This window comes from Pongo abelii, chromosome Y (genome assembly GCF_028885655.2).
Source record: "Pongo abelii isolate AG06213 chromosome Y, NHGRI_mPonAbe1-v2.0_pri, whole genome shotgun sequence".
Lineage (NCBI taxonomy): Eukaryota > Metazoa > Chordata > Mammalia > Primates > Hominidae > Pongo > Pongo abelii.
Genome location: NC_072009.2, coordinates 15,423,648 through 15,439,511, shown reverse-complemented (window position 1 = coordinate 15,439,511; position 15,864 = coordinate 15,423,648). Strand labels below are relative to the sequence as shown.

Genomic DNA, 15,864 nt, shown 5'->3' with positions numbered 1-15,864 from the left:
GCATCCTCAGGGAGGAAGCATGATACTGGGAGCCTGCATTTGCCTAGACCTGCGAGAGTCCCTGCAAGCGTTCTGTCCTCAAGAGCAGGGGAATTCTTGTACTTCTGTAAAAGAAGGCGACTTTCCTCCCACGCTCCCGCCCGGCCCCACCGTGCCTAAGCCGCCCAAGCCGCCGGCGCTGGTCCCTCTCTCTATACACTAGATCGGCAGTTCTCAGTAATATCTGCCTGGTCCGCCTAAGGAACAGAGATGTTTCATGTGTTCACTGTGGGTCAACGGCTTGCGACAGTCAGGATGCCAGTTAGGGTGTAGGACTTCCAAGCACCCACTTCCAAAGCGCACACTGCCGGCGCCCCCTGCTACAAGCTCTCGCGGCTTCTCGCGGAAGGCCTTCCCCGGGATGGTGGAGCTGCGGGCCAGTGGATGCGGGAAACCCCGGAAGACGCCCTCCGCCCACGCACTGATCAGCCGCGGAGAGTGGCTGGCTGTTCCGGCACTTCCGGCGTGCTTGGCGCACGGTCCGGTTGTGGCATCTTAGGCCGCGGTCGGCCACCCGTTGTGCGGCAGCCAGATGCATGCGCCGTGAGGGCCCCGCGACCCAGAGGCCGTTTGTCCTACTCAAAAGCATCTTTATTTTCTGTTTCTCTGCTCAGGTTGGTCTCTCAGCAAAAATACAAAGACAGCGAGGTTTCTGGATGTTGTCTGTAAAAGCAGATGGGTTTTCAATGTGTCGGTGTTGAATTACGGGAGGACAAAGGAGGGAAAGAAATCGCTAGTGTTATTAAGAAACTAATTTTCATGAACTCGTTGTCTGTTTCTTGAGGAGTCTTCCTTTCACTGTCGGCCATGTCTGACCGGTGGGTAAGGTCGTGTGGGACAGCGAGCTAGGGCGCCATTGTTTTCGTGTGCACTTTCTATTATAGCGGTTTTTCTCTCGGTATGTGGTCATAATTTAAATATGCAGGCACTTTAATTTAACCACTGTGATGAAAAACTTGTCCTGTTAGTCAGCACGTGTCAAATTTCTGATTTGTCTGGCAGGAATGATCAACATTGGACATAAATTGCGTTACTTTAGTGTATGTAGAAGTCTGGGGCCATAAATAATCACAGTTTAAATTTGTGTCTGTAAAGCCTTGAAATGTCTCCCTCCTTGTAAGACACTATTGGAAATGTTTCCTGTATCTCTGGTATCGTAAATAATTTAAACCGAGTAAGTGAGTGTAATCGAGGTAAATGGCGATAGATAGCCTAAAACGGAAACGAAATAATCGCGCTTGAGTTACTTTATTAACCTGGCATGCAGACGTACTCTGGTAATCCGGGCAATTTGGGGAAGTCAAGATGGGAGGATGGCTTGTGGTCAGGAGATGGAGACCGGCCTGTGTAACATAATGAGCTCCGTTAATCTGTTGCCATTTTGGCACCAAGGACGGGCTTAGTGGAAGATGATTTTTCCCCAGACAAGGGGTGGGTAGGGGGAGAAGGCTGCGAGTTGGACACGTTGGGGTGGGTGGTGGGTGTCAGGGCCCCAACGGGCACCGGGTGTGGCGGGGCTTCGGGTCAGAGCGGTGTGACAGGGGGCAGGGACCGGGCAGGGGATCTGTGAGGAGGACAGGGTGTGGCAGCGGGAGGATAGGTGGGATGGTTTCTAGATGGAACTGTTCCACCTTAGGTTGTTCTCAGGCATTACGTTTTCGTAAGGAGAGCGCCACGTGGATTTTTCGCATGGGCAGTTCACAGTAGGGTTCCTGTGAGAATGCAATGCCTCTGCTGATCCCACAGGTGGCGGGGCTCAGGCAGTGCGAGTGGTTCACCACCTGTGCTGCGTCGGGATTACTAACAGGCCAGAGACAGGTACCCGTTGGAGGCCCGTGTTTGGGGATCCCTGATCTCTCGTATATTTCAAATCACTAAAAGTTTGTAAAATATTTAAAATATACTCCCCCAAGAAAGCATGTACTTTAATTAGGAGAATTTAATCATTTATCCAAATAGCAGTCTTGGCGTGGTGTTTCACCATTGAAATCCCATCGGTTTCATAGCCTCATGCAAGCAGATCACTTGAGCCCAGGAGTTCGAGACCAGCTTCGGCAACATGGGGAAAGCTGTTTCTATACACACACAGACACCCACACACATGCCCAGCTGAGATCGCCAGCCCCTGTACGCCCAGCTACTTGGGAAGCTGAGATGTGGCACGATCACTTGAAGCTGGTTGGAGGACGCTTCAGTCCTCCTCTCAGGAATATGAGAGAAGGAAGACAGTATTTATTAAATGCTATTAATGGACGTACACTTTGCCTAAAGGAAATTGAAGTCTCTGGAAAAAAAAAAAAAAGAAAACAAACACACAAACAAACAAAATCACATTGTACCTCCTAAATGTTTAGTTACCAAATCAAAGTATTTAAGTGCGGGCTTCCTGAGTATTGCAACTTTATAAAATCGCAATGGCTTTTGTTATCTAAGTTTTATAAAGGAGTTTTTGTGAGGTTTGTAGTAAAATGCAGCGTTTTTCCATGAAGTCAGTGCTGCTTTTGCTCTGTATGTTACACATTTTTCATATTTCGAGTAAGTAATACTAGGAAGATGTCAGCCTCTGTAAGGGTATTTCACTTGAGGTTTCAACACAGTATGTAATAAAATTTTATGTTTTGGGCTCTCTTATTGTTATCTAAATATAGATAAATTTTCATCCTTTACAGCTAAATGATGGAAGCGAATCAGCCTGGCAAGCTTTTCGTTGGTGGGCTAAGTAGAGAAGCCGATGAAAAGACGCTTAAAGCAGTATTTGGGGAACATGGTCGCGTGTCGGAAGGTAACTCTTGATGCCAACATATATTTCTGTATATTTTATATTTATTTTTTTACCAAAGTAGACATACACTGAAAATATTTCCTTGAATTCTTAAATTAAAATGATTTTTTTTGTTTGTTTTTAAACTGTTGTTTTGAAGTTTCTGTTTGATATTCGGATAATTCTCATGGCAGCAGCTGAAGGGTCTGTGGAAAGGGTCACCTACTACTTCAAAAGGAAAATGAGCAAAAGTAAATTATTTGTGCAGCTGGAGAGCAAAATGAAATATAATAGGCAGGTTATACGGGTGACTCAGTATTAAGAATCGTAGTAATGATGTGAAATGTAATTATTTTCTGATTTCATGTAACTCTAAGATGTGTGTTATTATGGTGAGTTAGTTATGTACATGTAAAATGTTTTCATGTATTTTAGTTGTTTGGAAGAAAGATCGAAAAAACAAGTGTAGAGGCTTCGCATTTATTACTTTTGAGAACCCTGCAGATGCTAGGAATGCTGCCAAAGATATGAATGGAAAGGTAAGGGTCCCTAGTGAATAATGTTTTAACTTTGTTTTTCAATTAGCAGTATTAGTAGGTCTTTCTAGTATTACTAAACTTTTGAAGATAGCAGAATGCCGTGTGAACTGAAATGCTTTAGCCATCCTCTTCTTTTTGCCTCATAGATGCAAGTGTTTTTGAAAGGATATAGAAATAAACGTTGTATGAATTACTCTATGGTAACCCAATTTCCATGTTTGTACTTCAATATGAGCGTAGGTAGATTTTCAGAAGCTTACAAAGAGGTTTAAAACTTAGAAAGAACCGTCAGGAATATGAGAGAAAGAAGTCAATATTTATGACATGCTATTAAGGGAGTTACGTCCGATTCCTGGAAAGACTTTTGTAGCGTAGACAAACCGTGGATATATACCTAGACACACTTACAAGAAAGAAGTCTTCCGTAAAGAGACACCTAGACAGACTCACTAGACGGAAACATTCTTGTCCATTCCCTGAAAATGTATTCTAGAGAAAGTATATTTAAAGAGGACCTTTTCACTGAAGGAAGTGTTAAGAAGTTGAACATAGAAAATAATATGAGAACATTGAATTTGGATAACAGAGCAACTAACTGACATTTTTGTCCCATCGTTGCCCTTTTCTCCTAAGCACATTTTTAGTCTGTCACCAGAGTGATTTATGTAACACGCATACCTAATTCCTGATTTTCCCAGTGTGTTGTTGGACTTGTTTTGATCCAATCCATGGACTCTTGTCCTATTGAGACTTAAATTCCAGGGATTGTGTGTTTACTACGGCTTTAAACTTTTCTGTAATACTGTTAACTACCGAATTCCTTTGTGTTGCAGTCAAGATCATTCCATCCTGGACGCTTTGGAGCTTTTTGTGTTTTATAACATTATCACAATCTGATTGTAGTTTCTGTTACCCTTTGTGCTATCTCGAGTATGCTTTCTTGGACTTGGTGAGCGTTACCATTCTCTGTAAATGTCTACGAAATAATAATTTATTCTTCAAAAACAACTTAGATTTTAGAGTTTCTTCCTCATCGTATATACTAGGTATTTTGTACTCCCTGTACCATGTATTAATCTCTCGATCGTTAAATTGTCTTTAGTGCATATTTAAACTTTCCTAGTTGCTTTCATTTCTGTTATATCTAGCAGACTTCCTGGTACACAGCAGACAGTACATTTTTATTCACTCTTATACTTCTGTGTTTGAAGGTGTGGTAGAACACGAGAGCTGCTTTCTCTTCATGGCATGGTGTCAGGACTGGAGATAATTTTGACTTTTGTATAGTAATCTATGATAATTTTTTCCGCTAGTTTTCAAGCAGAAGAAGAGGTAGTTTTTGTAGCTGTGATTTCTAAATCACTTCATCTCCCATATTTTATTGTATAAAAATAAATATAAGTGTTATATGCACATAACTATTAAGAACGGAAATAAGGAGGTACTTAGAGTTTTCAGGACGAATGAGGAGTTTAAGAAATTTTGGCTGACCTTGGAATACTGGGAAGCGAGCAGCCATGTGCAAATCTGGGGAAAATATTTTTGGCCCAGAAGTAGCAAAAGAAGTCTCAAGGTAGGAACAACTGGCTACGTGGCTGCAAGAGATCTTGGAAAGTATCTAAGATCTTCCCCCAACTACCAAAAGCCATGTGATTTTGAAATAGAGTTCTTAGCTAAACTGTTTTGAAACATTGCTTTGGCCTATAGAAAAGATTAAATTGAAGAAAGTTATCGTGAATTTAATTAGGACATTTAAGCATTTCTGAGAAACAGCATGCAGTACTCTACTACGAGTTGTTTTACAGGGACACGTCTAAGGCCAAATAAGAAATTAGTAAGGCAGAAGACATGAAGGAGACCAACCCTATATCACATTTAAGGAAACAGAAGTAGAGTAAATACAGAATTGTAAATTATACTGGGACCTTGTATGTGAGTATGAGCACAATAAACAGGAAACAATTCAAAATGAATAATGTAACTAATGCCTTTGAATAAATAACCTTACTTTTTAAAATGACACATTCTTTTATATACACTTGAAACACTGAGGCTTTTAAATAAGTGACGTGGATGCAAAGGTGAAGTAAATTATGTATTGTAAAGAACATGTGCCACATTGTCTGGCAGAATGTGTGATGGGTTAATTTTTTGAGGTGTTATTTTTTAATATTGGAGGCCTTTCAAGGAAACTGAATAATAGAATTTCTGTTTATCCCTTCATGGAAGGCATGTGCTCAGCAAATGTCTCAAATTTCACATTGTGAAGGACGCGATCATTTCAGGAAAAAAAAAAAAAAATTAAAAAAAAAAAGAAAAATGTTTGTCTTTGGTGAAAACGTGTAGAACTGAAATAGAGTTGATGTAAAACATCTGTAAAATGTGTTTAGGTTAACTGTGACAGTTTTCTCGATTGTATACTTTATTCTTTCAGTATTTGTATGGAAAAGCAATAAAAGTAGAAGAAGCCAATAAACCATCCTTTCAACGTGGTGGTACGCGGAGAACACCACCTCCTTCAAGACACAGAAGCCCTTCGGGAAGTCTGAGGTCTACAAGAAGAAGCAGTGGAGGAAGAAGAGGGTGGCATCACTCACGTGGAGGACACTTGGGTAATGTTTTACAATATAAAGATGGAACCATAGGACTGAAAGACAGTGTTGGAAGATGTAGAAATTTCTCAATTTTATTTACTTCCCAGGAAAAGTAAATTCTTGTTGATAAGCAAAATCATTTGTAAGTGCTAAAGACGTATTATAGGAAAGATTGAACTAATATCTAAAAGTTGTTTTAAAATCTTAATTACTTTGCACGGAAATAACATAAATTTCAACTGAACTGAGTTTATGAATGATGATTGTGTGTACTCCACAGGTTTTCTGCAGAACTCATTCACATTCGTAATACTTTAGAGTTTCTCTCTTTGGGGCCCCGTAGTTCATAGATGTTGCATTGTCAAAATACAGTGAAATCTTGAAAACCTTCCAGAAGGACAGTAGAAACTCAGTATTTTAGGATTGCTTGCACAACATTTATTTTTCTGTGTATACACGTGCACACATGGATGCAAATATTTTGATATGGATAATTTGCATAGTGGGCTGCCATAAAGCATTTTCCACTTAAGGAATGTAGAACGTTAATTAGTCAAAAGAGTCTGTGACTCAGGAAATATCTAAGTTTAAGTCTTTCTTAGGCTTCAAAATCCTACTCTGACACTTCTTTTAAATAAAACCTTTTGACTATTGCAGGCATAATGAATATCGTGACCCCAAAGACAGAGGAAAGCAGATATTTCCAAATAGTACTTTAACTGGTTCATGCTTTAGTGATACCAGTAAAAATGTTGAAATGTAGCTCAACGTACTTTCTATTATTTTATCAACACCGCAGGGACCTCCCGTGGTACACCACATGAGGGAGGGCCTCTGATGACTTAGGGTGGAAGGAGTCACCACGGTTATAACAATACATGAGATAGACATGGCAGAAGTCTGGAGAGTTACTCAAGGAGCCGTGGTGATTTCTGTTCCCGTGATGGTGAGCACGGTGGAAGAAAGGAACAGATAGGGTGCACCATCCTCCTTGTGAAGCACATTGTAGCTCAAGTTACAGGGCTTCTAGAGGTGGTGGTAGGGAAAGCTGATGTGAAGGAGGAGACTAAAGCAGATCTTTAAAATAATAGTTCTTGCATACCAATTCTTTCTCACATATCGAAAATTAAAATGTTGTTTCAGCATTATTAGCTGAGTACCAGTAAAAGAAATAGGTTGGTTTGTGGGGAGAGGTAGATACTGTCTTATTCCATGAATTTTTTGAGGTATACTGATGAAAATGAATTTTTTCAAAGTAATTTCATAATTTTGAATGCTATTTGAAAACTGTCTGTTAAGATGTAATGTCTGTAATTCAGTTTTGTTTTGTTTTTTTTTTTTTGAGACGGAGTCGCGCTCTGTCGCCCAGGCTGGAGTGCAGTGGTGCGATCCTGGCTCACTGCAAACTCCACCTCCTGGGTTCATGCCATTCTCCTGCCTCAGCCTCCCGAGTAGCTGGGACTACAGGCCTCCACCACGACACCAGGCTAATCTTTTTGTGTTTTTAATTGAGACGGGGTTTCCCCGTGTTTGCCAGGATGGTCTGGATCTCCAGACCTCGTGATCCGCCCGCCTCGCCCTCCCAAAGTGCTGAGATTACAGGCGTAAGCCACCGCACCTGGCTGTAACTCAGTATTTTAGGATTGATTCAACTATATTTGTTTTTCTGTCTATACATGTGCAAGCATCTAAGCAAATCTATTTTATTTTTCATTTCATATGGAGAACTTGCGCATTGGCCTGCCATATAGCATCTGCCGTTTAAGGAATGTAGAACTCTAATTTCTTCAAAGAGTCTGTGACTCAGGAAAAGTCTAAAGATCACATATAAATCATATTTATATATGTGTGTATATATACACACATATATTTATATGTGTGTATATATACACATATAATTATATGTGTGTGTATATACACATATATTTGTATGTGTGTGTATATATACATATATTTATATGTGTGTGTATATATACATATATTTATATATGTGTATATATATACACACACACATATATAAATTTTTTCATTATTTATTATGCAATTCTTAAAGATTATTAAAATTGAGCATAGCCCAAGCTGAAAATTACTATTACATAAGGGAAGTTTAAGAATCTAAATTATGTTAACAAGTTTTAGAGATCATGTACTTTTCTAAGGTGTCACCTTTTGATTCTGTAATTATCTGAGTTCCTTTGAGTGGAATTTGGTTTAATTTTATGATATGTTTTCACGAAGCTTTCTTCATACCAGAATGATATGAGCAGCCATTTATTACTGATCTCCTAATATGTTTTTCTTGATCTAGATTATATTTAGATATTTGAATGATAGATTTCTGCTCTCTCTTCACTCTCCACTTATCCCACATCTCTCTCTCACACCAATATATGAAATGATTCCTGATTATTTTTGTAGATTTTCTAAATGGACTTTTATTGCTTGAATTAAACTAATTTCATATAGAAATACTAAAGGTTATTAGTTTAGATAATTGTGCAATTTTACAATTACAATCTGCAGGAAAGATTTATACACATCTAATATTTAGCCATTTAAAAAACAGCGACGTTTCTCAACTAAAAAGATTTTGTATGAAATACAGGTGATGGTGGATACACTCTTGATCTCCACATGAGTTCTTCTAGGGGAACGTTTGGAGTTAAAAGAGTTCCATCTTCAAGAATTGGAAGTCCTCCTCCTAAAAAATCTGCTCCTTCAACTGTGGCAAGAAGCAATAGTGGGATAGGAGGCCAAGGTAAATGCTACCTGAGAGCCAGACCGTAGTTTTTGTATGACTGAAAATGAGCTATTTACCTGAATGCTTAATTTAAGATTGAGTAACACATTAGAATTGACACATACATGGACATACTTATTGATTGATAGCTTTTATTTTAGTTTGAATCTCGCTAGGTGAATTTCAGATTTATGGTGAAGAAATACTTGACCTTTTAACTGCAGATCAAAGAAGCGATTACAAAGAGGCAAACGTTCCATTTAATGCTTTGTTTGCTAGAGAATTCCTCTTAATTTTTCTCAAAGTTCCCAGCAGTATTCTTTGATGGGAGGCTTCTTAGTCTAATGAATCCTTGCATATCCTAGATCCCTTTCTATTTGACCCCTGGTGTTCCAATCTAAAAATTGTGTGTTCAGTTTCTTTGTCAGGTTAGAGTCTTGCTGTCACCAGGCCAGGCTGCAGTGGTGAGATGATGGCTTGCTACAGCCTCAAATTCCGGAGCTCATGCAGTCCTCCTGTTTCAGCCTCCTGAGTTGCTGTGACTCATGGCATGCACCACCACACCTATCCAATTTTTCTTTCCCTATTTTTGTAGAGACAGGATCTCACTACATTGTCATAGCTGACACTAAAGCCCTGGGCTCAAGCAGTCCACCTGCTTTAGCCTTCCACAGTGGCTCGAGGCGTGAGCCACTGGGCCTGGCCAGACAGTTTCTGTGACCTCGGTAATGCTTGTGTGCAAGGTGTTCTTGCTGGTTCTTTGAGGATACTACAAGAGCATTTAGCAGAAAAGCAGTCACTGGGCTTTAATACTGTTTAACAAGATAAGTAAGGATTGAAATGTAGACATGAAGGAGTCCAACATTTTTCAGCTAAGTTGATATCACAGAAATGCAGAGTCGTGAAGTTCAGGGGCTGTACATTTATCATTAAGATTGTACGGGGATGTTTAAACCTTAACGCGAGATCCTTAGTGCAGGATTTGAAATTATTTGAGGAGAGAATTTAGAACTAAGCAACACAAGGTGAGCAGTAGGATTGAATAGAAGTAATAATCTTGAGAAGGAGGAGAAGGGTAAGATTTCAGATGGAACAGAAGAAAGCACGATAAAAAAGTCACCGTTCTCAGCAAAGAAGTTTAAGCAGAGCAAATTAAAATTCTTACTAAGGCATGCATCATAATATGGAGGAAATGGAAACCTTCTGTTTTCAATTTTACATTTCGTATTAGAGGATTGGTGAAGTTAGGTAGTAATTGAGTTCACAATACTTAAGCTAGCACATTTCCACTTAAAGATTAGCCAGTGAACACATCATAGGTGAGAGACTGACCTGTCAGAAATAGCACGTGAAGCCTGTATTAAAGGAAAAACTGTTCTATTTTGAATGAGGCACAATGATGTAATGACTCTTTTACCAGTATTTCTTATTCCATGTAAAATAAATCTTAGCCATCGTTAGAAAAGCTGGAGGAGCATATTTTAATTTGTCCTCATTTAAGATAGAGCCAACCACTTGGAGATAAAGAAGAACTTTTGTGTACAGATTTCACATTCAGTAGTTCATGGGTTGCACTACTTGTGTGTGTGTGTGAGACAGATTGAACAAGATGGGTAAATGTACTTTCTTTGGCTGAGATAGGACACCATATGCAAACTTTAAAATCAGTGTAAATTTTGACGGTTTTATGCATTTTCCCTGTGTCATTAATAGTCATCAGTAATTCACATGAAAAGGAAGATAACAACTAACTAGTTATTTCCAGTTAAAAATGAACTGTTAACCTGAGAATTAATGTTTAGCTTAAACTGTGTTTAAGAGGAACTGGCCTTTTAGGAGCCAAGAGATTATACAAAGCTGTAAGCTATGCTGAAGGTGTCATGAATGTCTGGTAAATCAGGGAAAGAGAAGGAGAGTCATGGGAGAAATAATTTTTAAAGTTGTTTTAGAGTAGAAAAGATAGTTCTTCAAATTTTCTGTACTTTACGTAATATGTCATCATGTTAAATTAAAGGTCCCATTTCACGTGGAAGAGAGAACTATGCAGGTCCTTCACGCAGAGAGCCATCCTCCTCCCGGAGAAAGAACAGTACCTCAACAAGAGATGATGCTTATGCAACTAAAGATAGGTAAAGGAAAATTGAAAAAATAGTTGGTTTTTTGTTGTGGTGATGAAATGCACATACCAAAATTAAACATCTTTGGGTTAACAATTAAATGGCATTAAATGCATTCTGTGTTGTGTAACAACCACCTCTATTTAGTAAAAAAAAAAAAAAAAAAAAAAAAAAAAACATTTTCATGACTCCGGACTACAGCTCCACTATCAGTTAAGCAGTCCCTTTCCTTTTCTCCCTTCCCGCTGCCACCAGGAAACATCAATCTGTGTTCTGTTTATGAACTTACCTGTTGTGGGCATTTCCTTGTAATGGGCTCAAACACTACACGACTTTTTTGTCTGTCTCTTTTCTTTCTGCTGGATGTCCTGAAGGTTCGTTTACGTCATCGCACTTCACTCCTTACACAGGCTGTTAACCCATTATTTTGTTTGGGTTGTTTCCACCGCAGTATTTCTAGGCACAAATATTAGCTTGAGTACACTTACTCAATTCTGGCTATGTATGTGTGGAGTTGCTTGATCATATGATAATTATGTTTGTTTTCTTCAGGACCCACCACATGTCTCCATAGTAGCTGCCTCATTTTCCATTCCAGCAAGCACTGTATCAGGGTTCCAGTTTACCTACATCCTCTGAAAGACTTGATATTTCCAGCTTGTTACAATTTATAGGCATTCCAGTATGTGGGAAGTATGGTATCACATTTTGGCTTAGAAATGCATTTTCCGAATCCCTAATAAGGAGTATCAGTTCCCCGTACTTTTTGGGTATTTGAATATATTGTACTTGAAGAAATGTCTGTTTAGATGTCTGGCCTTTTTTTTTTTTTTTTTTTTTTAAAGTTGTAAACAGGTTATGTTTTGGATACTAGAAGTTGATCATTTAAAATTTGTTTCTTTAAAACTTATGCAAGCATAAATCATCGAAGTTCCCGAGACACCAGGTGTTATGCTCCGCCACGTAAAGACTGTGCATGGCGTGATTATGGTCGTTCTCTCCGTGATGAACATTCTTCTAGACGATATGGGTACTATAACATTTTCTTGTTTTCTCCAATATACGTCTTAAATTGTTCATTCTGACACTAACGAAGAGGTTTTTTGTTTTGTTTTGTTTTGTTTTTTGTTTAATAGTGATCATGACGGCCATGGTAGAGATGATTCAGAACGTCCAAGTGGAAGTTCCTACAGACATGCATGTCAGAGTTATAGTAAGCGTCCAGGTATGTTTTGTAAATTATACAATTATATTTAGTAGAGCAGATCATTGCTGTAACAAAATTTTAGGGAAAATTACAAAGGAAAACCATAACATGTTTAAATGTTGGGAAAGGTTAACAGTGTAAAGCCTAGGGATCTATAGGAAGGTTAGAACTTCAATTCATTTACAGAAAACGTGACTCAACCTTTATTTTAGAATAGACTTTCTTAAGCTTCAAAATACTACACTGACACTTCTTTTAAATAAAACATTTTGACTATTGCAGTCACAATTAATATCCTGTCAAGAGAGGCAGAGGAAAGCAGGTATTTCCAAATAGAACTTTAACTGATTCGTGGTTTAGTGATACCAGTAAAAATGTTTCAATGTAGTTCAACATAAGTGCTATTATTTTATCAACCCTGCAGGGACCTCTCGTGGTGTACCACCTGCACCAGGTCCTCGGATGACTTTCAGTGGAAGCAGTCGCCGTGATTATAACAATACACGAGATAGATATGACAGAAGCCGGGAGAGTTACTCAAGGAGCCATCGTGATTCCTATTCCAGTGGTCGTGAGCACAGTGGCAGAAAAGAACAAACCTATCCACCTTCAGTGGATAGGGTGCACCGTGATCCTCGTGAAGAATATGGGAGCTCAAGTTACAGGGCTTCTAGAAAAGGTGTTGGGGGAAGCCGATCTGAAAAAGGAGACTGAAGCAGATATTTAAAATAAGAGTTCTTCCGTGGGTATCGAAAATTACAATGTTGTTTCTGTATTATTACCTGAGTACCACTACTAGAAATAAGTTAGTTTTGTAGGGAGAGGTAGCTATTAACTTCCTCCATGAATTTTTTGAGCTGAAAAGGAATCTTTATCAAAGTAATTTCATTATTTTTAATACCATTTGAAAGCTATCTGTTTAGGTGTAATGTGTGTAGTAAAATTTTCAGAATAAATCTATACATGGAATGCAAAGTGCCTGATTTTATTGCTACACGTGCTCAAAAGCAAATTCAATAGCAGAGTAAACTGTGTTGTTTGTAAAAACTTGCGTTTGTTGGTTTGCACATAAAAACATACAAAAGTAGGCGCAATTGCAGTCTTCCTTGGAAGCTGCACAAGTTTCCTAATTAGGCTGCGTTTCTTTTAAAAAACTTACCAGCTTCAGCTGTGCAAGGTGGCTCACGCCCATAATCTCTTCTCTTTGGGGGACCTAGGTGGACAAATCACAAATTCAAGTTTCAGAAGCCCTCAGAAGCTGTCTGCCTCACCCTGAAACGTTTGTCCTTCAGAGGAATAGTAAAGGTCAAAAAGTAATAGATACTGTTGAAACTAGAGTTTAAAACATCCAGAACATTCTTCTTGAAGCATTCTGTGACTGAAGCGGGACAGTGGTAATGGAAACATATTTTCCACTGAAATCAAACTGAACCTGCTAAGTTTCCTAGGTACTTAGCTTAATGAAATTAAATGGTCCTAGTTTACATAGTGAAAAATGAGTGTTTAGTTTTGGGAGGTACTCACATTAATATTGTCTTCAAATATTTGACAATGAATGTTGTAAGCAATGTTTTAGCAATATATTCTTACAAATAGGAATAATCTAGGAGGGTTGGGAATTTATCAATTTTTTTTTTTTTTTTTTTTTTTTGAGATAGAGTCTGGCTTTATCACCTAAGCCATGGTGCAGTGACTGGACCTTGGCTCACTGCAACTTCCACCTTCTGGGTTCAAGCTATTCTCTTTTCTCAGCATCCCGAGTAACTGGCATTACAGGTGTGTGCCACCACAGCTAGCTGAAATTTTGTATTTTTAATACAGACAGCATTTGACTGTGTTGGCCAGGCTTCTCTAAAAGTCCTGATCCACCCTCTTCTGCCTCTCAAAGTGCTTGGATTACAAGCATGAGCCATCACGCTGAGCCTATCAGATATCATTGAAGGTATGAATAGGAATACCTTAAACCTTATGCTTTTTGTAAAGTGAAGTGTATAAAACAACAGCAAAAAATTTCAGATAGGGGATGGCTTAAAGATTTAATAAATTATCTAATGATAAATACATAAAGAATAGGAGCCAAACAGGTAAACCATTTAGCTTTCCTGAACAGGCAGTGTACAGAATGGAATATACAAAGTTCCATAAGTTTTATAGTCTGTAATTCTTCAAGTAGCAAAATAATCTGCGAAGAGGAAGCATCTTCATGAGAAAACGTTGACAGAATCATCAATTTTTAAAGGGAAAGGCTGCAAATAATTTTAAAGAGGAAGTTACCAACTTTGATTTTCAAGTGAGTTATTTATCTCATGAAGTTATGTTTTCCTTCACCTTTAATGTAGGACCGTGAGGATTAAATGAAAAGATGAAACTCCCTAGTATCTTCACAGTGGCCTCATAAGAAATAGTGTCTTTCAAGATGTGATGGTGAAGGTCTTTACTCCCCGCATTTAGGGAGGCTGAGGTGGGCATATCTCTTTAGCTCAGGAGTTTGAGACAAGCCTTGGCAACATGCAGCAGTCTTGTCCCTATAAAATAGACAAAAAATTGCTGGATGTGGTAGTGCATCAGTGCAGTCCCCTTCCCTCAGAACTGAGGAGGGAGGATCGTTTGTGGCCATGAGGACAAGGCTGCAGTGAGCATGTTTGCTCCACTGCATTTTTGCCTGGGTGACAAAGTGAGACCCTGTCAAAAAATAAAAATAAATAAAAGTGTCTATGATACTCTGACCCTGGGAACTTTTAACCCAAATTATCTTCTTGAGCCATTCTGTCATAATGACTTAAAGGAATGGGGAACAGAAGCACAACCTGTAAGATACAATTTATCAACCCTGGAATAGGGGCTGTGTTTCAGCAAGTTAGAGTAAATGGTGAAAAGCCTTCATATAACAAGAGCTAAAGACTTCTTCCTTAATTTTCATAGGAAAAGTGTACTTTTTAATGAATAATAGGATACATTTTACGATCTGTGTCTGCTAGGATTGCTATGAGAAAATACCTAGACTTGGTGGTTTATAACAAACATTTCTTATAATCTTAGAGCCTGAGATGCCCAAGATGAAGGCATCAGCAAATACAGTGTTCTGGCAAGGGCCCACTTTGTGGATTTTAAACAGCCGTCTTGCTGAGTCTACACATGGTAGAAGGGGCTTGGGACCTCTTGGGTTGCTTACAGGAGGGTACTAATATCATTTATGAGGGTGCTGTCTTCCTGACCTCATCAGTTCTAATCAAAGGCCCTGTTCCCCATCCAGAGGGCAGCCAATTGACATTTCTCTATGTTGAGCTTAATGTATATTTTAGATGGTGGAGTGAGGATGGCAGTGAAGACTGAATGAATTCCCTGGTTTGCAGTTTTTAGTGTCTCTGGTGTTGCCATCAGTTATTAGAGGCATGAAGATGATTTTTTAAAATGTTCATACATAGTCATCTGGCTTCAGGTTACAAGTTTTGGGGATAATTGGGCAGTTTTAGTTGTCAGTGATGCTAAATCATGAAAGGGGGACACAAAGTTGAAGTTTGAGTTTGGGGAGTTGTAGCTATGTATTGAATAAAAGAAGAATTGAAAATGGAGACTAATAAAATTTGTAAGACATCTCATGTGGATGTTCTGTAGTTTTCCACTGAAATATAATTCTCTCTGCAGTTACTTCTCCTGACTCTTATTCACAAAATAAGTCTGGTCTTACTAGTTTTGTCATTATTTATCTAAATGCAGTAAGAATGGTCATTGACCACCGAGGCCTTTATTTATTTATTTCTTCATGTATTCACTATTCCTTTCTAAATTAGAAACAGTGTCTGACTCATTTCAGCCTCCACCTCCTGGGCTCAAGTGGTCCTCCCACCTCAGCCTCCGAAGTAACTG

The 15,864-nt window shown here is 38.8% G+C and overlaps 1 protein-coding gene across 2 annotated transcripts; it reads left to right on the top strand.

The window, feature by feature from the left end:
• Positions 1–495: 495 nt before the first annotated feature.
• LOC129053402 (RNA-binding motif protein, X chromosome-like) lies at positions 496–12,994 on the top strand. 2 transcript variants are annotated; one of them, XM_054545438.1, is made up of 9 exons: positions 496–653; positions 2,709–2,821; positions 3,236–3,339; positions 5,774–5,951; positions 8,539–8,691; positions 10,688–10,802; positions 11,707–11,820; positions 11,927–12,015; positions 12,422–12,994. In XM_054545438.1, exons 2-9 carry the CDS (start codon positions 2,713–2,715, stop codon positions 12,709–12,711), a joined length of 1,152 nt encoding a protein of 383 aa, XP_054401413.1. In that variant the 5' UTR covers positions 496–653; positions 2,709–2,712; the 3' UTR covers positions 12,712–12,994. The 2 variants fall into 2 exon arrangements, with proteins under 2 accessions (XP_054401413.1, XP_054401414.1); XM_054545439.1 differs by lacking the exon at positions 11,707–11,820 and having other exon boundaries at positions 516–653.
• The last annotated feature ends 2,870 nt before the right edge of the window (positions 12,995–15,864 follow it).